The sequence below is a fragment of the Manacus candei genome, unplaced genomic scaffold, assembly GCF_025592945.1.
Source record: "Manacus candei isolate 608988 ecotype Guabito, Panama unplaced genomic scaffold, ASM2559294v1 h1tg000033l, whole genome shotgun sequence".
NCBI lineage: Eukaryota > Metazoa > Chordata > Aves > Passeriformes > Pipridae > Manacus > Manacus candei.
The window spans coordinates 4,769,585-4,797,052 of NW_026138081.1; the positions used below are offsets into that span (position 1 = coordinate 4,769,585).

General features: G+C 42.6%; 1 protein-coding gene across 6 annotated transcripts in view; it reads right to left on the reverse strand.

Moving 5' to 3' along the window:
* ACTN1 (actinin alpha 1) overlaps positions 1-27,468 on the reverse strand; it is an 88,422-nt gene that overhangs the window by 35,837 nt on the left and 25,117 nt on the right. For all 6 annotated transcript variants that reach the window (XM_051791386.1, XM_051791384.1, XM_051791382.1 and 3 more), the window contains exons 2-3: positions 10,769-10,883; positions 5,377-5,496 (exon numbers count right to left, since the gene is read on the reverse strand). In XM_051791386.1, the coding sequence (XP_051647346.1) occupies positions 5,377-5,496; positions 10,769-10,883 (235 nt within the window). The remainder of the gene's footprint in view (positions 1-5,376; positions 5,497-10,768; positions 10,884-27,468) is intronic.

The window sequence follows — 27,468 nt, forward strand, 5'->3', positions numbered from 1 at the left end:
AGGCATTTTAGGGTCAGGGGGTTGTCTGCTAGGCTGATGTAAGAAAATGCCATGTGATGGCAAGTATACTCAGTTCTGCACTTCCTGCATTTTTTGCCCCTACAAAAAAGCACTGCCATCAACTTAAAGGAAAATCCTTACTATTGTTACAGATACTTGAGATACTGCAGCTAAAATATATAAGAAAGCATCTATGTTTTCGGCTTGCTTGTTTCGTTCATGTGATAGATATTTGTGGGGATTTTCAAAAAACAAAAAACCCAATGCTTTTAAAAACCACAGCAGTTGGCAGGACTCCCCTAGGATATATTTAAGATCTGAAACTAAATAGAGCTCTCTATTTTAATGGGCTAGATTAAAATCTGATGACAATACTTTAATGCTGAAAACGCTTCATGAACACTAATAAATCAATCAGTGAGCTGAAACAGGTAATTAATATTACTGTTCCATGGATTTTAATTAGAAATAAAGGTCAAGACACTTACATAAAACCAGATAGCTCTAATTGCTAATGTGGCATAAGAACTCAGCACTCTGCTCTGGTTACATTGTCAAATTCCAATTTTATAAAGTTAGTTGGTGGAGTTAAGGTGGAAGCACCCCTTCTTCCCCAGTCCTCTTCACTACATTACTCATTTAAAAAGGAGGATGTACTCCCTGCTCCCATCTGATTATTCCTTAGCAGTGAACCAAAACAAAGCTGCTCTGGAAGAAATACAAAGTATTTCTACTGTTTCATCTCTATATATCATTTTCTTTTTCTTGATATAGAGAAAATTCACCACCTACCAAGCAGATACTGATGTCAGTGAGATTACTGAGTGATTCATCCCAGGATGCACATTTAACAAGCCACACAATCCCCAGTCTTTTTCTTTTTCTCTCTTTTAAATAGAGTTGACAGAATTTTTATTATTTGTTGGAAGTAGGTAAGCATTTTTCATTTCTAGTGCTAAAAAACTCCTGGCAACCTGATTACAGTTCAGGCAGCCTGATCAGAAAGGCCTTATGCTCTTTGGCCCTCACTTACTTGGTTTTCCACCCCTGCATTCCCCAATGCTAACCTCCTTTTCCTTGAGGATCCCTTCAGCACTCTTCAGCTGCTGCCAGTTTCTTTCTAATATAGTGGAATATGGCCAAGAAACAAAAGTGAAAAACGTGGTTGCAAAACAGGTTTGCATGAGGCTTTCTGCTTCCTGGTGATGAAGAAAAAGAAACTCCACAGGAAGTGTTAAAAAGTTGAATGTAACACTACAAAGCTAGAACAATGTAATGTTTAATTAAAGATACTGTGTTTGTTCCCTGCTGATATAAGGAATGCTCAGTAATGTGAGAGCAATTCACATATTAAAAGGCTAGCAATCAGACAGTATCTTCTGCCTGACTGTGCTTTCCAAGTGCTCTTCCTAGGCAGGATCTCTGCAAGCACCGTCTGCACTTCCTCCACCACTAGCAGCTGTTGTCTGAACAGCAGCAGCAAGCACATGTTATTAATGTGATTTACATTCAACTTGGCTAAAGCTGGCTAAAGCTGGTGAGGCATCTGTGTCCACTGGAAGGAAATTTTTTGTGTCAATGAATATGCTTCCACCTACCTCCCATTACTGTACCAAATAACATGAACTAAGTATGTAAAAACTACAATACTCTCATCCACTTGTTTGACAAACAATTAAGGATCTGACAAATATCCAGCCCTCAGGAGGAAGCCTGGCTGGCTATAGAGATGTGCCTTTTAAAATGCCACCACCTTTTTTAAATGCATGAACTCATTTTGAAAAATGCAAAGATTATTAAGATTACTTTTCTGCCATGGCCTGGGTAGTTAGAAGCAGAATACAATATAGAAACTGCTATCCCCCCCAGCTACTTCTGAGCTGCCCATGAGAGCACAGCCTCTGGTTACCTATGGAGAGAAGTTGTTGCAGGGTATGAACAACTGGTAGGATAGTGTTATGATCTGGGAATTGGAGACATAGAACAACAACGGTGACATAAATCAAGGCTGTTCTGCATTTTGTTTATCCTAACAAGTATCCATGACCCTATCTTCAGAAAGCAAGTTGCTAATGATGGTCCAGTCAGATTAAGGACAGATAGCTGGCATTGTTGTTAAGGGTGTACCTCTGGAGTCCCTAACTGTTAGTGGACAGGACATAGGGACAAATACAGTGCTGTGTTTCACTCACTGACATGGAGGGACCCTATTTTCCCCCACTGTCCACTGTGTCTGCTTGCACTGCCTGGTGCTTCAGTAGATGTTTTGCTCAGATGGGACTTCTACAAATGTTGAAATCTCTAAGTTTTATTTTTCCTTTCACTTTCACAGGTGAGAATAGGGATCAGTTTATTCAAAGTTATCTGTATGTTGAAGGGAACCAGATCTTTTTAAGAAAGCAGTAACTTTCTACACAGATTAAAAATAAAACAGTTTTAGGGTCACATACTTGACCTATTCAATCTGTTAAATCCCGGGATCATTTGACATTACAATGGAATCTATCACATCAAAAGAAGGCTTCTGAGGTGTCAGATGACAGTGAGATTTCAAAGCAGATGAAAACCATTTGGAAGCTGCACCAGGTTAGTGTCTTCCTTGATCCAGATTTACATTTATATGCTGAATGCTAGAACTACTTCGATTCTATGCACTCTGGTTAACAAAGTGTTTAGAATAAAATAAAAATAATAAATAAATAAATAAATAAATAAATAGAAGCCAGGACATTGATGGTCAATGTGTGCAGAGAACTACAGCTGGCCTGCAGATACAGATCTGCCTGCCCAGCAGATACCCAGAGATGGAGCAAGACACCCTGAGGTAAGGAGTGTGCTGTCCTAGACAGTACCACTACGCTGCTGCTGGATGGTGGTTTTCTCCTCTGGGAGAAAAGCCACCTAGAAAACTTCCTACATCAGTCCAATCTGATTGAGGCATCTACAGCTTATTTTCTTGGTGCAGAATTATGACTGACTCATTGGTTTTGATCTTCTAGCTTGCTGCTGCATGATGTCTTCCTAAAGTCTGGAAGTAAGTCCTTAAAATTTATGCTCCAGGAAGGTTTATAATCCCTTCTGCGGACAGAATTAACTGCTGTGCTGTTTAAAGCAAAAGTCTATTTTTATAGCTGATGTGCAATTTACTGTACACCAAAGACCTAGATGGGCTGGGCAGAAGCCTCTGCACCAGGTTATATTTCTTGCTGACAACCAGAGTGGCCTGGGCTCAGTCTGTGTGCAGGGTAAGCACTGGTGTTGGGGAGTCCATGATGTGATCACACTTACATGTCCTGAGCTGGCATCACTGCACAGGCCCAAGCACTCTCTATAAAAATCAAAGTTAACCCTTAGTCTAAACTTCAGTGCCGTGCTACTTTTGGTAGTATAAAGAAACCCATGTGTATTCACCATGTAGCCACATAGGAAACAGGACAAAGGAAAGCCAGGAAACATTTGGCAGGGGAGGATAGGATCACCATTCAGACTGATATGAAACATACTTCTGTCTCAAAATGGCACCTCAGAGTCTATTTCTGAACAGGGTAACTGCTACGAAACCATACTGAATAACTGGGCCCTAGTGATCTTTGGTCAGAGATCATTTTACTTGCAAATAATTTCTACGTGCTCTGAGGGTACAGTCACAGCTGACTAAGGAGTAGAGAGCAAAAATAAAATCCAGCAGAAAAAGAGGAAAAGACAAACTAGTGCCAGGGAGCGCAGAATCAGGAAAATAAAAAAGGGGAATAGAGCAGGAGAGCAGGAAAGAAAGGTAAACTTTGCACATGCTTTAGACTCCCAGAAGGATTCAAATGTCTGTCTGAGATCCAAATGACAACAGGAGCTGTCTAAAGGTGGAAGACCTCTCACTCCAGGTCCAACTTCTAGCTTGAAAATGGTCCCACATAGATGGACTATTTTATCAGACACTGGATGATACAATAGTATCATCAATATAATGATCAGACATCAGTCTTTTTTTAAAGGCAAAAATGACCTTAGATAGGTATTTGCGCTACATAACCAATACTCAGGGCCAAAAATAGCCTCAGGGTGCTACCACTGGTTTGCATGGAAAATATCAATATCATTCAGCCATTCACTCTTATATTTTGCTCTTCTATACCCAACACAGTAAAGAGGTGTCTGCAATGTCCCTGGACACTAGTTCCAAATTATTACAAAGTCTCCATGAATTTAAAGCAGCATGTTGAGGTAAAGGTCTCGGTAAGATAAACATAAGCACCTGCAGTGACAGAGGTATTCTGCCTGATCTAACGTGGAACAAGTGAACCATAGAGTGGGTACATGTCTTGGACATGCCCCAAGAGCATCCTGAAAGGCCAAAATTGGCGACAGCACACTGAGACTGCACTGACCTCATGAGCTGAGAACAGGCAGGGCTCAGCCCCGTAGCTCCAAGACCCTCCCAAAGGAGGAGTGCTCATCCAGAACAGTATCATGGGCTCATTTCCCGGTTGTGTCATGAATTTCCCTAGAGAAACCATGTATTTCCATCTGCAAGGTGGAGATAACAAACCTCCCCCATTTTCCACGGTCACTGTAAATACAAACCTAGAAATACCATAGAAGCAGAGTGTTTCCACAGCAAGTGACAACTTGAGTCCATAGGCAGCATTTACACACAGATCCAGAACAAAGCAAAACAAACGTCAGAAAAACCTGCAAGCCCTTCTGGGTCTTGGGTGACATATCTGCAAAACACCCACCATCTTTGCTAAAAAGACAGAAATCCTACACAACTGCCTGCGGCCTGCTTTCTGCATGATCCGCAAAGTTCTTCTTGGGGGCATCCCTTGGTGCTGCCCACAATGATCTCTACACAACAATACACAAGCTTCAAGCACCCAGCTTTCTGGGGTGCACAAAAAGAAGACTGGAAGCCCTGAAAATTGGAATCTCTGAGGTCTTTGTCCTATGCTGGGGACTGCACCCGGCTTTGACCCATGCAGTGTCCTACAGCAACAGGCGATCTTCCCCAGCAGCTCTGCAACTAGCTAAATACTTTCCTTCTGCTATGCTTCAGTTGAGACTTTTCTTCATTTGAGAAAGAAATATCTCAATTATTTTGTTTCTGCCACTGCCCAAAGTTTTCCTTAACTCATGAAAACCAGAAGAAAAGCAGGAGGACCTGATCCATAAGCCCAAGTGGGAATCAGGTTTAGCAGTCTGGTGTGACGGCAGGATTTAAATCCAGAGTCAAGGCCTACCATATCCCATTTTTAACTCGATGGCTTATTCTACAAGAACACGGTAGGGCTAGGGAGGTGCAAAGGGAAATGACATGCAGTCAGTAAGAAAGATAATGACTAAGCATAGCTTGGGCCCAGACAAACCAGCTGGTTTCCTTACCTTCCGCTCCAATAGATACTAGTTTGACTCCTTTGCTGGCAATGAAATCCAAGGCCTTGTTCACATTGGATATTTTGTGCACTCGCATTTTGCCTCTTTCAGGCTTAGCCAAACGTTCACCTAATAAGAAAAGAGGGAAAAAAAAACGTTACAAAACAATTCTGAACCTGTTTTTCCCTGGTGAGTGTTTCCCATGCTGGTGGCTCCCATGGCTCAGCCAGGTAGAGAGCATCCTTTCAGGACAACCACACTCACAGCCCTGGACAGCCCTAGAAAGACAGAAAAGTACCTTTTGTTGCATCAGATATAAGTTAGTAACAGAGAACCTGTCAGAACCTCACCTTTTCAGAGCAGGTTTGTATCAGCAGAGAAAAGGTCAGCTGAAACCCCTCTGAGCTAGGCAGTAGAACTAACCTTCACGAACCACAGATGAGGAGGATGCTTGGAAACAGCACAAATTTCCCTCCCTGACAAAGACAAGTGAGGAGGTCTCCTCCAGCATTTGCAACATCCAATTTACAAAGCAAATCTCTCCATGGAAGTCCCTACAGTTAAATATGAGGGTGATCTTATAGCTTGCCTTTTCTTACCCCCATCCAAGAAACAAACCTCCTACCTCTCTGGTCTCGACACCAAATGGCCAAAACTGCCTCTTTCAGGAAATAAAATAATTCTTTGGCAAGTGGCTTTATAACTGTCAGGACTGTCATCTCAACTCCTTTCCATTAAGTTTGATGTATTTCTAACTCTACACAAGGTCTCTTACACAGCCGTTCATTTAAAATGTTTATAATGAGGCACAGAGAAGGAAGCAGCCCAGCCCTGAGGTAAGAGCAGGTTAATCTCTGATAGAAATCAGTCTTAGGATAACAACAGTTCCTGACTGCAACAAAGCTGAAAGACTTGGAAAAGCATTTTCCTGACTGTATTTATTTGAAAGAGTTGCATTAAGTGCAGTCATGTCCTTCCTGATAGGCTGCCTGTAATTATGCTCACAGTCTACTTTTACTAACAATAACCCAACACTCAGAGTAAGCAAATTAAAGCTTGGACGGACAGGTGGGCTTTTCAAAGGAACCTCTATTAGAAATATAATTAGATGCGATATCAGGAATCATCTGTGTGTGACACACAACACCAAAAATGAACAGAATGTCCACTTTCAGATCGCAAGCTCCAGAACACAAAAAAGATCTAAAGAAAGTCCAAGTATGTTTTGCACTTTAGAAAAAAAAAAAGTTATAATTAAAAAGAGATCAAATAGGCAAGTCTAGGCAAGTAATTACTCACCTGACCTACTCAGTTCCAAAAGTCTCCTGCTGTATCTTGAATTGAATATTTAAGCCAATGCCTGCTAACTCAAAACCTTTATTCAATGCTTAAGTGTGAGAAAGAAAAGTACTTGTCTTGTTTGCCAACACAGGTGTGAGGAAAAGCTAAAACAGAAAAAATATTATCTCCATAACCATGCCCTACAAGAAAAAAAGGCTGGAAATTAAAATCCTATAGAAATGTTTCAGTGGTTACTGTAGGCTGGTGTCATTAGCTCTTACACTTAAGGATAAAACGAGATTAATTTTCAAAATGGAACATGGATTTCTGGCAATTTAAGTAAAAAAATGTATTTTATGCTCCTACCTCCATCCTAGGATTAAAAAAAAAAATCTCTTTTACTTTAATGGAACCTTAAGTACACATCATGGTACCTTGCTTTATTTTTGGACAATGCTAGTAATTCTAAAGAACAGTTGAAGCATTTTTTGTGACAGTTTCACAATGACATTTATACGTTTAGTTTTACAACAAACCTAAGCAGACTTATGCTACCAAATGTCAACAAATGGGCTGAGCCAGCTAAAAAATAACCATTTTCTTCAGCCCATGTGACTGTAAACTAGCCTTGCAAAAACAAAAATAAAGACAAGCGATTAGGTTTCAGTTGGAACAGCAAGCTGATCCAATTCACCTTGTGGCCGCATGTGCAATGCCAATATAGGGGGAGAGCAGCTGAACTGCTCTCCCTGAGGCTGGGAAGAGCAGGAATGTTCCCCCTGACAGCAATGCTGGTGATTGCAAAATTGCAGCCTCCCTTTCTCAGATTAGAATCCTTTTTTTGTGTACTTTTTAAGTTCCAAAACCAAGTGGCTATTTCCTTCAGACTTGGACTTTATTACAAATTTAGTTTTCCAGAAAAAAGCATCACCTGGTTCCATGTCATATATTATTAATGATGTAGACTGTTAAAAGGAAGCCTGCTAGAAATATGTTCTACTTTCAGCTATTTGCATCATTGCTTTATTTCTCAGTACTTCTCCCAGCTGAGACAATGAAAACGGTCTACTCGCTTCCATTCTCTGATCCTCATGTACTAGCCCAAGGCTGTACTTTAAACGCTAAACAATGCAAGGATGTGTTGGCATAGAAGTTGTTTACTACAAGTTCATTTAGGAAAAAATTCAATTAGTCCCTCCTTCTGTTGGGGGGGGGAAAGAGTCTTATAACTTTATTTTGAAAGTACTAAATGTCAGTTTAGCCTTTTTCAGTCTTGTAGTATTATTTTTAAAATGGCTTTCTCTGGGGAAGGAAACACATGGTGAAAAATGGAATTGTATCTTTTGGGGCAATTTCTAGGGGAGGCTGCAGTTGTTACTTCCAGCGGGAGAGGACTTGCAATAAGGAAGTCCCAGGACTGTCTGTGGAACTTCTGCCATTGCACAGAGATTGGGGAACCAAGGGGCTCTGGTGCAGCTGAAAGAGGACCTGTCAGCAGCACAGCTCACTGCCAGAAGGTACTAGGCTGACTAAAACTGAAGCATGCTCCTCTTGCAGATCATCACTGCTTCCCAATTTGGGAAACTGCATCAAATGGGAAAACTGCTTCCTACTTGCCCTAGCTGCCTGGTAGCAATGTGCTCCCAAGGACACACATGAGGTCTGCCCTGAAACAGGTCTCCCACGGTCCCAGGGACAAAGTCCCTCTTCCACCATAGGGCCTCCAGTAGCTTCCCTCATGCAGGCTCCATCCTTCCTACCATGGCAGGGTGGGAGCAACCACCCCACAGCAGGGGCAGAGGGAGACAGTGCTCCCTCCCTCACTTCCACACATCCCATCCATACAGCCAGGTGGAGGAGGCACTCAGCTCTGCATGGCTCTCAGCCAACCTGGACCAGCACTCTCATGGCTGAAAGCTCTTCTGGCCATCATCCTCTGGGTTAGAGGATATCAGTCTCACAGAGTAACACTGCTCATGCCAAATTCCCATCAGCAGCTCTGCAGCTCCCCAGTATATGTGAAGAGGAAGGTGTGAGCCAAGAGCTGAAAGGCAAGGCCAGAAGCTGGAACTAGAGGGCTAATAGTCTTCCAGGGACTCACCCTTTTGGCAGATGATGAGTGGGAACCATGGCAAGAACTTACAGACGAGCCCTTGCCAAACATCAGGAGACCCCCACATGCTGCTCCTCAGATGGGCTGGTGCTTCCCTAACTACAGACCAAAAGGGCTGCTAGTATAGCCAGCAGTTATATGATCTATATGATCAGTGGGGCTCACAACTGATAATGGAACTGCCAATGACAGAAATGAAATGGGGAAAAAAAGTGCTAAATTTATCTTCTTTTGCCACTGTACTTAGGAGAACTTAATGCTATGTCGGGAGCACCAATTATTAATGGTACTAATCAGTTACCAAACCCTCCGATTATAATAGGCATTACTATAAAGAAAATTATAACGAAGGCATGTGCGGTGACGATTACGTTGTAAATTTGGTCATCGCCTAAAAGGGTGCCTGGCTGTCCTACCTTCTGCTGTCTCTAGGGAAAGGATGCTCAGTCTTACGTGTGTGAAGGACCATGGTCTCTGGTGGGATGCAGTCCCCAGCTGCTCTCCGTGCATTTGCCCACTCATCTAGCAGCAAGTTGCAGGCACAGAGCTGCTCTGCACTGGGATAGGTACATGCTCTGCCCACACCACCTGTGCAATTGGAAGCCACTTGCTTCTTCTCAAACTGAGGCAGATCTGACAGGCCCTGCCAGTGGGCTCTCAAAGGGACTATAGGAGAGGAAGAGTGGGAGACAATGCAAGGAAATTAAGCAGTGTGAGACAGGAGACCCCCTGCTTTAGCACTGAGCCTCATCTGCCCTCTTCTCTACATACTTCTCTCCCCTTTCTTCCAGTCCAGTGATTAGAAAGTAAGCCATCAAGGCCCATCTGCCCTGGTGTCCAGGCTGCAGCCCTGCCTCTGTAAAGGTACCTAAATACAGAAAATAAACCAATATGACTTTGCTACCTCATTTCTTACAGGCACTGGAGAAAAAATGTGCATGCTGCAAAGCTCTGATAGTGTTTTGAACTCTGATTCCTCCAAACCACAAGCATGGGCAAAACCCCTGAGGTTTCATTCTATATTCATAAATTCTGAAAAACACTGACAGTATAGTGATAGCACGTTCGCAGAAACTGGCAAAGAGGAAGGGGAAGGAAAGAAAAGAAGGGAGAGAGGGAAGGCAGTCCGAGTGCTTCTATCATGGCCATTTTGGAACAAGCACCAAGGTCAGGAGTGCAAGTCACTGGGTTGCTGTAACTGGCTCAAAAGCCACCAAAAGACAGTCTGTGAGCATACAGTCCCAGTTTCACACATACAGTCTTACTCTCTCTTAGTGCCTCCCACAACACTTTACTAAGGTATTTATTTCAACAGCACAGCAAAAGGGATTACTGTTTATATGAAACAATCCCTGGGAGATATCTATCTAGTAGTGGGACATTTGTGACTCGGAGTAAAAACAAATACAACCTAATTTGTTCATGCCACTGCTTTTATTTCAGACTGAGTTTTTTGAGATTTTGCTTTTCTGGGGGATTTTATTTTCCCATGAAGGTTTGAGCACTGAGTTCAGATTAAAACTAGAATGGAATGACTTCAGTCACAGCTGAAACTGAAGAACACAAAAGATTTATTGGTTTGACTCCTCTCTTCAAATAACTTCTATCGTACTCCCACTGCCATGTGGCTTTGGTATGATTTGCCAGTGCAGCATTCCCACACTTCCCAGAGCTGTTTCATCAGCCCTGCCAAGCAGTAAAAGCCATTGCTTGAGCCTTCACAGGAAGCAGTGCATTCCTGACAGGCAGAGAAAAGCTGAGCGGCAGGAGCAGGAACACAGTGGGCAGCCTGCACAGGCCATGAGCTTTGGAGTACATTTCAAAAGTACATTAATGGTCACTGCTGGAGACAGATATTCATTAGGGAGAAATCTGTTCTGAATCAGGAAGCAAGATCTGCAGCATTACAGCCCTTGCAGTCCGTATTCTGCAAGAAAGGAGGAGGAGGACGGATTTCAGCACAAAGATGCTTGAGAACTTGAGAACACCACACATAACCTCTCTCACCTGAAATGACTTCCAGAAGTAACATGAGTTTAAGACCATCCCTGAAATCTTCCTCTATATTCTCAATCTGTGTCCCAGCCTTGCGGAGGTGAGAATTACACCATGCTGTAAATGTCTAAAACATAGGAAAGAAAGCAAAAAAAAAAAAAGCAGTTAACAATCTTCACAGAAACAAAACAACAGTTCACAACCAAAGCAGTGCTGCTAGGTACCATGACAAAGGTTCAAATCTTGTTAGGTTATCACCTTTCCACACAATGTCCTTGTGGACCACAAGGGATAGCACCTCTAGATATTCAAAGAAGTTGCAGGGTGTTCCCATAAAAGAGGGAGTCTGAGTCAGACTGTCACATTACAGTTCCAGCACATCTGATTTTCTGGAGAGGCTTCTCATTTTCTGTTTGGTTTAGAATACCTCGAAACCAATTTTAAAGCATGCTCAGATTGCTAGGGACTCCAGCGATGTTAGATGACACATATTAACATAATATGAAGGAGAACAGAGAACAGCATTTCAGATCTTCTTGTTGCTAGACAGGTGCTTGAGAAAAAAAAGAACCATTCTTATACATCCAATTGCCTCTGGTCTACTCCGTCCCAGCAAACACCGCAACCCTCAGACAGACAGTAAGGGACAACATGTTGAGCTCCTCAGCCACATTAACCACATCCCAGTAGTGTCTGTCCTGCTGCCTCCATTCTCACTCACTAGCTGCTGAGTAGACTTCCCTACCCTGTGACTGTCCCACCTTCTCCCCCTCCCCCATCATGTGAAGGAGTAAATACTTTCTGAATAATGATGCTATTATCACTCATTTCAGAAGAAGTGCAGGTCCTAGAAAGGATATAAGTAACGATTACTTAGCAACACTACTGTCTAGCACAGCTCCAAACTCCCACTATTTGAGAGCCTCTGGCAGATGCACCACTGCAGCCATCTCAATAATAAAAATCACAGCCACTCTGTAATTAGTGATACTGTGCACCACCACTGGAAAAATAATTTGACTTTGAAGTGTGGGACAGAGATACAAACCACAACATAGCCAGTAGTACTCAGGCTAAACAAAACTCTTTTTTGAAAGCACCTTCCGATCTCAAGTGGTCAGGATAAAAGGACCTCTCATATGAGAGAAATTAATTCCACCACAACAGATGACATGACACATTTTCTGTGGTTACAATTTGTAAGCCCATGCTCTGAACAATGGGCATGTGGGGCACTGACAGGGGAGAGACCGCCTCTTCTAAGAGATGGGATAGTAGGGATCATCTCAAAAGAGCACTGTGTGAAAGGGTCTGAAAGAGAAAAGTGCTGCCATTTGATGGTCAAAACAAAAGAAGCAAATATAAAACACCTTAGACACCTCTGTGTGGCATAGAGTTAAACAGGTGAGAGAATCATAGAGCCAAACTTGAAGACGTAGAAGCTGTTTGACACAAAACTACTGTTCGAAGAGTAAATGGTAGAAACCAGGTCTTTTAAAGAGGACAAGTTTGTTCAAGTGCTAACGAATGCATTTCACAGTGTTTGAATAGGACACCAAGTAAACCCTTTCCTTTGTACAACCTGATAACCCCTCAATCACTCTTTAAATAGAAGGGTGAGGTTTCTCAAAAATAACCAAGCTCAGTGCTACTACAAGAAAACTCCTCTCTCCCTCTCCCAGATGTGATCTGAGAGCCAATTCAACTCACTGACCCAGCAAAGAACTGTTTACTTTCTTAAGACTAGTCTTCTGTTCAGTAGTGCATGGAGACAGTTCAGCAGAGTCTAACAAGCCTCTGCAGGAGAAAATTTGGCATACATGGGCCAAGCAGGAGGGTGGAGTGGACCACAGCAGCCATTCTGTCTTAGGCTACTGGGGAACCACAGAAGTAAGGACTCATACTGAAGAATAGCATGCCAAAAATTTAGAAATACTTCACGACTGCTTACACCACGCACAGGATTTCAAAAGAAACATTACCCTGAATGGCAAAGGGCTTGTTCTCAGTTGTATCAAAGCTGCGTTTTCACGACTAACCTGCTTTCATTTGAGTTTGCCAGACTACAAATAGTGTGGCAGAATCTTTACTTGTAAAAAGCATTGCTCAACAGCTGTCGAGCTTCCCACTGCTGTGCTCTGTCCTTGCTCTCCACTGGGACTGTGGGATAGAGCAGGATAACAGTGCAGCTGTAAATACTTTCATGGCAATGGCCCTTTAGACACATGCATGTATTGTGAAAGTCTGGGATCTCTTTTTTCAAGATGGCCTGGTTTCCTCCCGGATTTGGAAGACTGGAAAAAAGAAGTGTAAGACATTAAGCACCTTTTATTGCTTTTTCTTCATAATCCCCTGAGAAATAAAAGAGGTGTGAGTTGTTTTTTTTTTCAAATAAAAGTGATTTTAATTGAAAAAGGGTCCTGTATCCTGAAGTACATCCTTTTGGCCCTATATTCTTCATTCTAGTGCCTGAGCAGTATTATAAGAAGAAAGGTTAACTTATTTGGCTCCCTTTTGCTGCCAGGTTACTTCACTCCTCCAGAAGGGCAAATGAGAGCAGACATGCTTTCAAATGCTACATCATCATCATATATCACAATATGAGAGCATGTTATGTCAGAAACATCGTGGATGTCCATGAACCTCCTTCTCATATTTGGAAAGCAGACAAAGCAAGATACTTAGAGGTAGTGCCTGGTCCTGGGTGACATTACAAAACTTGTATTGACTTGAAAAGGAAGCCTGAGATCTAACTCACAGGCCACAAGGCTGCACTTTTATTTTTTGTATGACTTCTCTGAAATAATTTTAGTTTTGTTTTCCATCAGCCCAAAGCAGACCAGAAAGCTCTGCTTTAAATCACTGATAATCCTAACAGAGCTCAACAGGGCATCCCTCTGCCCAGTTTGAGAGTGGAAGAAGGTGACCAGGTCTACATTTCCAATAAACACAGATGAAATGATATGCAAATCTTCTAAATTTTGCATTATTATAAAGCCTGGCAGGATAGCTAGATCAGTGAAAGTATTTTTATTGCTGCAAAAGTCACCTAGGGCTTGAAGGAAAACAAAGTCACAGAGCCAGCACTCCAGGTTCTCTATTGGAGCCATCTCCATCTCATCATGACCTTAGACATGCTGCAGTGAAACAATTCTGCAAAACATTGCCATTAGCCATGAGTGGCAGAATCAACACCTCAGCTTTTCAAGACCATGGATCATGAAGGGTTGATAGACAGAACACACACTTCCCACTAGATAATTCCCAGATGTGCAGACATTTTTTCAAGGCATCCTTCAGGCTCAACATGAACTCCAATAAGCATAATACCATGAGTAGCACAACAGCATATGCAAACAGCAACAATCAGCAGCCCAGTGTGAATGCATTAGGCCATTTTACAAGAAAGTAGGATTATGAATACTTTCAATAACTGCAGTGGGACTCACAAGCTATATTCTTCACAGACCAACCCAGAGCAACATCTATCAAAACACGATCATCAGAAAACAGTTTTATGTTGCAGTTGCTGCATATACTGCATAGGGGTAAAATATCTTCTTACTTAAAAGTAGTAAAATGGAAAGAGATTTGACAGACAGATAGGAGAAGCCCAGAGAAATGCAGTAGAAAAGTGTGGGGGGGGTGGGGGGCAAGAGAAGGGAGAGCCGAAATTTTTGCTGTCCCCGCTGGGTCTCGTAGTCCTGGCAGTCTTGTTTAGACTCATTTTTACTGCCTTGGTTTCACGCATCTGCACAGGATACTTTTTGTTATTCTAGGAAACCTACCGAAACCACCCACTCGCCCCATCCACCTTCTGGGCAGCACAGCCACTCCTCCCCAAGCCCTGAGTCACAGATAATGCTGGCAACTGGCTTGGGTGGCTGCTAAGCCCTGATGTGCTGCCTGTCACCAGCAAACAAGTTTTCAAAAGTGGAAAGGCCTGTCAAGAGCAGCCAGCCAACTTTCTGGTGCAGGTCCAGCCCTGGGATCAGCCAGGCAATAAAAAAAAACACCAACACCCCACCTGCATTTGCTGGGGTGAGGTGAGTTGCACCCAAGTACAGAGGGCAGAAATACACTGCCAGGTGGGAAGCTGCTCTGAAGCAGCAGATATGCTTCCTTGCTGTCTGCAGACACAGAATCCTGGAGATTATTCTCCTGCTTACTTCTAACTCCCTGCCCCAAAGACAAGAAAAGAAATACTCAATCTTGAGGCTTATGGAAATTTCAGAGGTGGAAAACTACTTACTGTTAAATAATAGCATAAAAACATACCAGCAAAAGCCTCACACCATAAATTTTCTATGGTAACTGCAGAAGAGGTGCAAACAGAGCTGTGTTTCTTGGCCCTTGGATTTTTCCATACACTTAATTTCATTTTTGGACACATCAGACCACCAAGGCCCCCCTGCAGGTCTGCCTCTTGTTCAGTGTTCACAATAGAGGATGTCTGATGAAGGAGCACGCGTGAGTTTGCATGCACATGGAAATGCATTTCTCATTATTGCTGTCTATTGCTCCCATCTAGCTATGATTTGTAGCTTGCTTTTTTTTTATATATATTTTTTTAAACACCCCAGCTTCATCAGCAAGATCCCTGACACCAAGATCAACTCTTGCTATTTGTGTGTTGGGTGCTGCATGAACAATAGGACCTTCATATTCTACCACAATACAACCTGTCAGATAATAAAAAGAATAACAAATGTTACTAAAAGCAAGTAAATATGATTAACTGTTCTGCTGCCTCAGCATATTTACTGTTAGGGTATCCTTTATAAGCCTACCTGCATACCTATTTTAATAGGAATGCACTTCCTTTCTCTCACACAATATGAAAAGTCCTTGCTTCTTCACTGTATTAGCCCTTGCCCAGTCATGAGTTAATTAAAAAAAAACAGCCAGGTGACTGCTAAAGGTCCTGCAGCCAAAACTCTAATGAGATACCGTCTCCTACCTAGCTCCTTCCAGGTATCCCTCAGTCCTGCCAACTGCAAACCTACCTGTATTATTTGTGCATACACATATGCACTCTCTGATACTCTTTCGTACTTCTCAAACATTTGCTTTTGTTTCTGAAAGCCAACAACCTTTCCTGTCCATGCTGTCCTTTCCAATTTGAGTACCTTTCAGGAACTAAAGTGGCTCAGGCAATATTCCTGAAACCTAGGAAAGTGGGACAGTAAGTCAATATTTTAAAGTTTAAAGAATGCTTCTGCCTGGAAAGCAGCAGTGCCGTGACACCATTCGGAGTAGATCTAGAGAGCTCTTTGCTGCAAGAAAACAGTCATAAGGCACTTCAGCTGCTGAGCAATTTCAGCAATGTAAATGTCAAAGCTACCACAACCATATAAATGACAGATATTAAAAAAAACCCAAATGGGCAGTTTCATCTCTTTGTGGTTGCAGCAATGACATTCCAGTTTTATCTGACCTTTACAGATGCTCTTTACTTCTCTCCTTGCTAAATCACTCTTCCATATAGCCCTGCTTTCCATGGGTGAATGTAAACTTTCTGACACAGCCAGGAGACTGCCATATTTGTGTAACAGCCCTGGAGGAGCTGTAACTGAGCCAGAGCAGTGCTGTTTGCCTTCTTTCTGACAGAAGAAAGGTCTGGCTTAAGCAGTCAAAGAAAGAATTCACTGGAGCAGTGCCTCTCTGGACCACCACCACTGTGCTCAAAGGGAGGCAGTGTTCACAGCCACCATGGCACCCTCCTTCCTTGTGTTTATGCTGGGGGATGAATTTTAATCAAGTATTTCAACACAGCTCTGCTGTTGAGATGTGTCCACAAAGGTTTGGCTCCTGTTAAGAAGGGTATGGACCTGCTAGCACACAAATCTCAGCCTAGTAGCACAGTTTTATGTTGTCTATACATGTGCTCTGCAAAGTGAGGTCTTGAGTAAGCTGAAAGCTATAGGTGCTAGCCCAGGCTTTCTTCTGGTGTTGTAAGGGAAATGACAGCAGGATTCCCTTTCCAGTCACCAGAAAAGAAAGCCTGGATATTCAAACAATACATCATACACAGCTGGAAAACAAAATCAATTTACCCAGCTGCAAATACTGCACTTCTGGTAGTCATGTACAGAGCAGTGCCTCTGGGCTTCAGACTGCACAGCCAGGCTGTGTTCCCTGTCTGGCCTGAAAGCAAACCCTCCATGGCACCTGCTTACTACAATGCCACACATTCAGTACAGGACTGCTGAGACAGATTGGCTAGTTCTTGCAACAAATTCTACAGTTGAGTCCACGATGCAAGGAATTTTATTTAAATGGAATTATCTGTAACAAGGACTGAGGCAATCATTTAATAACTAATAGTTTATTAAGAGCAGCCAGAAAACTGCTGCACATACAGCTTTTTCAAGCAATACGATTACTAATAAAGCAAGTCCAGCTGCCCTAAAATGGGATCCTTTCCACCTTGGTAGTCTGGAAGCTGAATATACTGTATCAATTAAAGAGGATGCTAACCCACAGTGACCACAAGTATCTCTCTCTTGCTCCTTGAACAGACAGACTAGGCTGTCATTAGCTTATTAATTGGAAGGGTTTGGACTGAAAAGCTGGGCAGGCCATGAAAAATAAATCTCAACAATCTCGTCTCAGTTTCCCTTCACTCAGCATTAACTCATTACCAGCACTACCTCCCAGGCTCTGATGTGATTTTCCCTTTCTTGATGGCACTGCTCTGACAGTTTCTGTGGCACCCTCTTTTCCAAATCCTCCTTTTACATCTTAAAACACTTGGAAGAACTGCTGGGGTCTCGTGGGTGGCTGCTTAACACCCTCCCCACACTCAACACAGACTCAATTGACAGGCTTGGTTGCAGCTTCTTTTCCTGTCCAAATCTGTGATATAAGCTGACAAGGAGGTGCTCATTTAATTGGGGAGTAATTACAAAGTAATCCTGGATCCTGTTGACACCCTGGCACATGGCTGGACAGGACAGATCACACCAACAACCTCAGTGAAGAAAACTGGGCATTGAAAGCACCCCTCATGAAGTACAACTGGCCCATTGAATATCTTTGGTGTCCACATGCTGCAAGTGACAGAAGCTTTATACACATACATATTAGTGGTTTTCAACGGTGAGAGAGGAAGTGCAGACCTACAATAGCCTTCACTTCTGTATACTACACCTACTGGATTAGTCCTTGCTGTACTTGGATGTCTGCTAGGATGCCCAAAAATACTCACAAATAGCTGTCCTCTCCCTGCAGGAGAGCTCCAGGTATTGGAGATCCTCTACACACACCTCATCACAGGTCTAGGGAGCCACCCAAAGTGCCTTTTATTTGATCTTGAATTAAAAGTCACCATTTGCCATACTCTCCAATTTCGTCTTCTAACCTGAAATACCTCCAACGTTGCTTTGCATTTGAAGGTACAATACAATTTTGAAAAGAAGAAAGGCATTTGCTAAACCCTTTTGGTATTTATGTTCCAAGCCCACTCTCCAGGACATGGGTTTGTGTTGACGAGTTACACTATCAGCAGGTGACCTCTAAAGAATTACATGTATGATGCTCAATGAGATGAATGTTTCACAATGAAGAGCTTTGCTTTCCAATAGAGTTTGCCTTTTAAAAAGGCTGAAGGAATTAAGTGGATATTCAGAAGGAATCATTACAGACACCCGCAGCACAATTTCTCCACCTCCACAAAAGGAATTTAGTACCACTAGCATCAGCAGTAATGTCCTGTTCTGGTTTAATTGCAGCTGCTGAGTTCCAAGATGAAAGACAAAACATAGCCCACACTGTTTCTGAAGTGCTATGCCCTGAAAACAGGAGGTTGTACCATGCGTTACCAGTATCCACGTAAAGAACCATTTGGTGACTGCATAAGGAATTACCGAGGGTGAAAAGGCAAATTGTAAGTCTACTTGCATTTTCAACTCCAGGGCACAGCCCCTGCAACTTGGAAACACAGAACTCAGTCACTACTTCTTAGTCACTTCCCAAAACCCATCTCTCCAGCTCAGGATGAGAACAACACTACAGCAGTAAGAATCCCAGCCCTAAGTGTAACACCAGAAGCCAGCATTGATCCCACTGGCAATGTGAAGCTCTCTGCCAAAGCCTCTCCTTGTCCAGAGTAGCTAAGAATTGCTGCATAGGGAAAATAAACCCTCCTGACAGTCAGTTCATCCTTTCGGACACTGGCAATGAATCAGCTCATCACTTGCAAGAAGCGCAAGTAATTCAATGCAGGAGTTTTCATTGTTGCTCAGTGGACTACAGTTCTCAGTGTCTTGCACAGGTTTTAATTCTCTTATCCCAGAAGACAGAACTAAGAAAGAAAAAGTTAGAGTATGTTCCACATTGGTTTTTAACTGGTGAGGTATTAACTGCTTTGGAGTCAGAACACTCCCTTTTATTAGCTAACAACGGGCTTAAGTGGTGAGGGCAGAAATCTCCATCCAGCACACTTCCTGTCTAACACAGAGTAAATATTTGTTCTTCTCTATGTATTTGTGCCTCTGGAGCCTTTAACTCCATTTCTGCTACAGAACTGCACCATTTCAAGATGAATCTGCTTCTGGCATTTGAAAGCTACTGACCAATTAATCAGTGAGTTGGCTGGCATTTCAGATCAGCAAAGTGTAAGCTCTCTTTATCCCTGAGTTACCAGGGAGCATGAATCGCTAGGAACCTAGAAGAAGCCTTCAGACATGCAAAAACCATACAAAAAAACCCCAACAAAATACACAAGGATATCAACTGGCTAGAAGTAAGGTCTTTTAGAGTTTATCTTGAAGCTCAGACTAGCAAGACTCTTCATTATGCTCTTCTCTCTCCTATGAAATCAGCTCATAAATGTCAACTTGCTTCAAGCTCTCTCATAAGAAAAATTAAACAGAGCTTGTCTCTGCATTTTATATGCTGAGTTTCTCAACTGCTTTACAGCATTTGAAGTTATAATGGAAGAAATCACTTTACCAAGCACTAGGATGCAACTATTTATAGACTGAAAAGTGGTAACAAAACAATGAAAGCCAGACTGATTCATGGAGGCTGAACTCCAACTGCTCAGTACAGGATTGGGCCAGGACACCAGGAGGAGAACCTTCACAAGCAGCCTTATGCCTCTGATGGCAGGCCTGGCACTTTACATCTCACCATCCAGTCAAACGCTTTCAGAATGTTTATCCAGACCCAGTACTGATTTTATCATGAGGTGTCACCCACCTGAGCCCAGGAAAAAGCTGGGGGGAAGACAGCAAACACCTGGCACTGTACCACAAACCAAGACATGCAGTTCCATGCCAGCTCTGGCTTTTCTGAGAGCACGGGCTGAGGGTAGGAGATGTCTTTCAACTTGAAGCAGGTCAGGGAAGGACCTTCCCTCCAGTGGATTCACATTGCTTCACAACTGCTCTGATGAAGATTTGTCTTGAGCTTCTGCCCTGGTGGGGGGGGGGGTATCAGTTTATACTAAGTCCACGAAGCCAGCAGTGCAGGAGCTGATCTGGCTGAAAGCCCTTCTGCAGTGCAGGTTGAGAGACATTTGGGATTACCCAGAGCTTCCTGGGAGGATTCACAGGTGGTGTTTTCTATGTGGCTCTTCTTTGGTTGTTTACTTTGCTGATGAAGGGGACAGGAGGAAGAGGAAGTTACAGCTTCATTTATCCATGCTTTCTAAATGCAGAACTAAGTAAACAGGTAGAATAATCGAAACGACTTAATGTATTTGTCCACTGCTCTGTATGGATGCTGCAAAATTAGCACAGAACACTGTCTGGGCTTTACAGACTGCAGAACTTTAGTGACTCTGCAGCTCTGGAGGATAGAAAAAACTTGAAATAATCTGATTTTCTAAGGTATGATGGCAAGTGTTCTGGATAAAAGAACCTATAGATGCCTTTCCAGTGAGAAAGACCCCCAAAGCAGTGTCTGGCATGAAGCCTGAGAGGTCCCTGTCAAAGACCAAGGAATCAGAAGAATACCTATATCCAACAGAGTGTCTGAAAGCTACATGGCATAGATGTACTATGTATTTGGGCTTTACTCCCATCACCAGTAACACAAACTCTTGGCTAAAACATACAGAAGAAAAGTAAGACTTATGGATACATTTGTCTCCTCGGCCATCATCACTATCCCTGACATAATGTGCTGTCAACATTCAGAGCTCTCATGCTCATTTGCAGCTGTGAAGCACAATCCCAGCTCCAGAGGATTCACCTTTTGAACAAGATCTGCAATTGTTAAGATCATTCACTTGAAATGGGATTTTCCAAAATTAAGAAAATAGCTCCTGGGACAATATGACTGTGATTCACATGTGCTACCAAAGAAGCAGAGGTAGGGATCTTACTGTGGTAGGGACTACCATACACAGGGTGAAAAGCTGCTCTGTGTTCCAAAGCACTTTCAATACGAGACCCAGTGATGAAGGTGGAGACAGTGCACCTCGAAATAAGGAGGCAGTGTTAGTCAGGATGCCTGGCAGTGGTCTCAGCACACCCACAACCTACTTCTTATCACCTTCTATATCAAGATCATAGTAAACTAAAGAGAGGTTTGATCCAGAAAAAGACTGATCCTATCTGAAGAAAGGAACAAACAGTTCACAATCCCTACAAGCTACGTAAATGTGTCTGAACTGCAGCCTCCCATGCAAGACCACAGGACTGATTCCCTCACACTCCAATGTTTGGAGCCATCACCTTGTTCTCAATAGCTACATCTTGCTGCCATGGTGCATTTTGCTCTAGTTTAGTCCACGCAGTTGGCACTGGCAACCTAACTGTAGGGGAAACAAAAGGACTGTGCTTGTCTATAGCAGATCACTCCTAATTGAGAGAGGTGGCACAAACAAATGCAAGAAAGCATTTGTTTGAAAATGTAATGAGCAGACAGTTGGCATCAGGGGCTGATAGAAGTGTGAGGTGACATCTCACAGCAGAGAGATAAGAATGGCAGAGGTGACATAGGGACTTGAAAACAAAGACAGGTACCCCATATTTAATAAGGTGAAGAAAAGGGTGCTACTGAAGTGACATGAACTGAAGGGCATGTTTAAAAGTGATAGATGACAAATTATTGCTGCAGCTGTTTGGGTGAGTGTGATTGGATTGCTTCATGGAGGTCAGAAAAAAAGAATGTTGCCATTACTCAGAAATAAGATAATTGAGAGCCTATGTGGGAGCTGTATGGGAGGTTCATCAGCCATTCTGGAATAAATAAAATGTCAGGTCAGAGTAGGGAATGTCACATCTATTACTGGATGAAAGGATTTAATTGATCTGGGTGAAGGCAAGATACTGAATGTTTATGTAAAGGCACTACAAAAAAAGTCCCACTGCTAATCCATGTGACCAGTAAATGTCTTTCAAAAGGCAAAACACAGAACTGAGGCTTGGAAACGCTGAACAGGGACCACCTTGACTCCCCTTCTCCCTCCCATCTCCACCCCTGCAACACAGACCAACAGAGAGACTTTGAAAAGGTAGAACTGCTCTTCTATCTATCCCTTAGTAGATGTGCTTCTTTCACTCACACAGAGCAGCAGGAGTTGTCACTTTTTATAGCTGTTATGTCTGTGAAGCCAGCACAGACAATTGGGATAGGGTTGAGATCTGCACCTTCTCATGCATGAAGGGAAGGTAAGCCTTTACTGTGGCACAAGCTTGCCAGCGTGTCCACTACGTGTCTTATTGAACCTGCAGGCCTTCAGCAGCACACAGACAACCATGTCAGAATGATCAGATGCTCAGTGAATTCCTGGGAGTTGACCACAGGCATCTCACCTCCCAGGCTGTAACTCTTCAGTGGGCTCACATATTTGTACAGTTGTAGGTTCAACAGTTTTTTCTCTTATAGTTAAAATAACCAGCACGTGAAACCACTAAGAACAACACAAATTGATACAGATCAGCATCTGTGTGTCCTGTGGTTGTGGGAAAAGGTATTTTATAAGGTGACAGCCATATTTAAAATTGAATTGCATGGTTATTTAATTTCAACTGGATAGCAAAAGTGCTAAAGCTTCTGTGGGTGGTGAGATTATGAAGATGGTCTTTTCTGAAATCTTGAGACATATTCCTTGATGAGGCATGAATATGTCATCTAAGAGCTAGGATACAAAAGGATTTAATCTATCTACAGCAGTACTGAATAGCAGGCAATTTCTCAGTGTACATCCCAGCCCAAGAAGGGGTCAAATTAGTGAACATCTTCATGGGCCTTATGGCATTTGCACGCCACTGCAAGCTTCTAACACAGACTTACCACCACATGCACTGCATGTGATGGGATCTCCTATTTTCATGCATCATATATAGCCTTGACTGGTACTGAGGTGTGCTTGATCACTGAGGTGTGAGTGATCTGTGCCAAGGCTCTGGGTACACCTGGACAGCACAGTGAAAAACAATGTAGAGGTGTCTGAGTATCTAAGCCAAGGTACCAGAAAGAGTGGTGGTAGGAAAACACAGCTTGGCAAGGGCTATCCAATGTAGAGGCTGTTACAGGGGTCCAGGGCACAGCCCCCTGTAGAGATCAGCACTTAGCAAACATAGGAACTGAGGCTCAGTAGTGCAAAGACAGGGAGTTCAGGTCAGGTCTTCCCAGCACGTTGGGTTCAGACCAGGATGGAGACCTTAAAACAAAGTAACAAAAAAGGGCAGTTGAAGATTAAACATTATGATAGAGCGTAACTACAGCAGGAGCTTTGTTCCAGACTGCTGTGGTTCAATGTTTCAGAAAACCCAAGGGAGTAGCAATTGCATTAGGGGAGAGAGAGAGGCAATGCCGGCTCAGCCAACATAACACCAGGCTGAGGACAGCACAGCACTCTCCTGTGCTTCCTTCAACTTGTTGTCTTTGTTCCAAACTCATGCTCCTTTGCCCTGCTCTCAGTCACCAAGACTCCAGGCTGGGAATCTAAGGAGAATATGACTTAACTTTGAGGGGAATGTAGTCTTTAAAAACTTACTTGATCTCATGAGCAAAACCTCGTATTTTTATCTATTTTTACCTTGATTATATTGTCTTGAGACTGTTTATATAGTTTATCAAAGGAAGAAGAACTATCTAAAAGAAGTCAGATGTGGGACTGATATCAAGGACTACAAGCAAAAGAGAAACATTCAGGTTTGGATTTTCTTTGATCTATTTTTCAACCTGAACCATTAGCAAAGGCAGTTTCAATTCCCACTAGCATAGTAGCTCTAAGCTCATATCTATTAGTATTGTTTATTATTTTAAAAGGTTGTGCTGTGGTTTTACAGTCTAATTTTCCAAAACTTTTATGAAAAGGAAAAAAGGAAGTGAGACTTTTATGACACATGCACCAGGGATCTGCAATACTTTGGGAGGGTGTTGAGCTTGTTAGAATAGCTGCCCTAGGTAAAGCCCGGGAAAGGCAGTCAGCAAATTTTCTGGACTTAACGCAAAGGCTACCACAGAGAATGTTTCCAGTGACTGCAGGGAGTTGGGTTCAGGCCCTCCGCTGTGGGGGAAAGTGGCAGAATGACAGAAAAAGTCTGATGACTCCCAACCAAGTCCAAAGGAGCCATAAGGAGCTGCTGCATTATTTAAAAGCAGACATGCAGAACACTTTACCAGACACGACTGAGAAAAATTTGATCTCTTTTTAAACCTAGTAGCAAGATTTTTGCCATCCTGATGACAGGAAAATCTAAGGGAACATAGCGGGAAACACACTGCAGAAGGGAGGAAAACACTGCTATCAGTCAGTTTGGCCCAGCAGGAAATGTTTGCTGTTTCTACTTTTCCACCTCAAAGAGCTGGAGGCTTGAAACTACATTCTCTGAGAGTCAGAGCACAAAGGGACATAAGGGACACAAGTTCCAACATCGATGCCCTGGGCAAATGGACATCTCCATTGACTGGTGAGGACTTGGGGATCAGCCCAGGACTGCGTTCTGTATTAAAAGTCATACTCTGCTCCACAGTCACCCTCTAAAGACATGCGACAAGCCCAAATGTAACAAATTTCTACTGTGTCTGTCTGGGGAAATTGGCACACAGGCCTGTCAGGAAAGCATATCAATAATCTGAAGGCAGGAGCCGGATTTGCAGCAACTCCAATGGCTGAGGACAGAGTGGGATTTAAGCCCTAGCCACAGACATGTTCAAATTCTTGCATTTTCTCATTTCTAGGAGATGAGGTCAAAGAGTTCGCCACAAGAGAGGACAAATGATGTAAACTGGATGGTGAGTGCCAGCACTAGCTTTTTTTTTTTCCCCACTGTGCTCCGCACATACCCAGAGCCTTTCCATTTATAGGAAAGGCCATTGGTATAAAAGACGCATTCTTCAGTAGGCTGGAGGAGGCATCATTCTGGGTATAAAAATGTTAGCACTGCTGCCAAAGCTCAGTTAGGGGATGAGAGCAAAAAACCCCAATGTTTTCACTCGTGAAGGAGGAGCTGTCAGATGGGCAGAGAACTGGAAGTGAGATTCGAGAAGAAAAATCATGTATTTTCCTCAAGGAAAATGAATGCACCTCTGAGTTTATAGTGTCTTTGCAATTTTTAATAGAAAGAGCTAGATAGCTTTTTTTTTTTAAACCAGCTCTACGCTGGAAGAAAGAGGATTGGAACAATTCTTTTTTGCTATGACAAAGGTCTCAAGATGTGCATTAATGCAAATATCTTGGGAAAGAGCAAAGATAGAAGAAGAGTAAAATCGCAGCAGAACCAAAGTTAAAATTAAATTTTTATAGACAATTCTATATTACTTGTTACTATTTTCCCTTCCTTTCTGTAGCTACATTTCAATCCTAAACATAGTCCCAGATATTTTCTTTTTAAATAGTGCTCCCAATCAGTAGGTACAAATGCAACCCTTTTAGGAAAGCATGGAGCGAGTTTCAGGATAGCTCTGACAATTTGAGATATCTTTTTCCTGCTCTACAGAAAAGGGTCTGTTAACAGCAACAGTGCATATAATAAAAATACTTTGTCACAAGTTGCAGGATTTTTCTCTGGCAGTGGAGTTGTGATGTGTTTCAGGAGCTGTAGTTCAGATGTCTTAAGCTCCCATTTTCTTTTGCTGTGCGTGAACTTGTTTAAAGGCATCGTCCACAATAAGCTTCCAAGTAGGATGGTATTTTACAGGGTGCATATCATGGGAGATGAAATTCCCTTTGGAAACCACTCCACATATACAAATGAATTCTTAGCTGCATACCCAAATGTATTTTGCAGAAGGGAAAGAAAACTGGCCAAAATGTTGGGATTTTGTTGTTTCCAGGATCTGGGTTTTTTGGCTGGGGGGTGGGGAGGAGGGGCCATAATCAAAACAAGAAATCACCCCAATATCACTCCCCCCTCCCCCCATGGAAAACACACACACACACACACACACACACACACACACACAACCCCAAAAACAAACAAAAAACCAACCAACCAAAAACCCAAACAAACAAAAAAAAACCAACAAAAAAACCCCAAACAACAAAAAAAGCCCCCCACTATAATACAATAAAGAGTATATGCATTTTTGGTCAAAGAACATTTCTAACAGTTTGAGATGGATTGGCCTTTTGCAGTAATTGCTGAACATCCCCTTACATACCAGCATTTCCCAAAGCATCATCAAGGAACAGGGCACACACATATTGCTGCCAGTTTTGCTATCAATCATGCAGTTCCTGAGTGTAGTGCTAGCAAGCTGTCCCTAGGAGGACAGTCACTGGAAAAGGAACATGGCAGCTCAAAAGATGGAGGTTTGTTTAAAGAGGATGGCAGAGAGGCAAGGGCAGGATTTAAGTTTCAATTCATCTGTAAGGAGATGCATGGATGACCAATATTTGAGGTAACTGATTTGAATGGGGTCAGGCAAAGATTAATTATTATTTGCCTTCACTACTGTTTAAAGAGAAGAGTTAATGAAAATTGCAAGATGAGAACTGCTTCTGACTCGTTCTGGGACAGAACAAGGCAAAAAGGAAGGCAGGGACTAGTTTTGTGTTTTCTTGGATGGGAGAAGTTGCAAAAATAGCTGGGAGAAGAATTTATTTGTGTTACAAGTTTTAATCTCAGTCTGGCAGTGGTGGCAACAGGCTTTAGTCCAGCAGCAACTTGAGAGAATGACCACAACAAAAATCTGTATTATACAAGAATATAAATACAGAATTTTCCATTCTCTTCTTTTTGCCTGGAAGCATATGGCATCTATTCCCAAAAGTTTCAAATAGCAAACACTGAAATGATCACTAGCTCTGTGGGCAAGGAATTATTTTTTCCACAGCTTCAGGTCTAAAAAAAATTGTATTTTATCCTTGAACATGGTGAAATTTACAATACAAGATATATTATCAGGTGATATGTTCATTTAGTGAATTTTTAACCTCCCTGTCCTCCAAACAGAGTGCAGGAGCTAATTGCCAAGTCCAACGGCTGTACTTTTACAGCATTCATGATCAGAGGTGCAGTCAGTCCTTAAGAAGATACACTACAGGATGCACAGGCTACCTGTGGAGGCGAGCATTTGCATGGATTACCACAACCCTATGCAAAGCACTACCTGTGCAAAGCTGTGGTACTTTCTGATGAGCAGCTCACTCCACTACTGCTACTGTGTTCAGGTTTCCTGTGCCAGGCTCTGCTGAAACTGCTCAGAGACCACAAACCATGCTTTAATAAACAAAACACACACACACAAAAGAGAAATTCTACCACAGCTAAAACCCAGACATCCTTCTGCTCTTTCCACCTCCC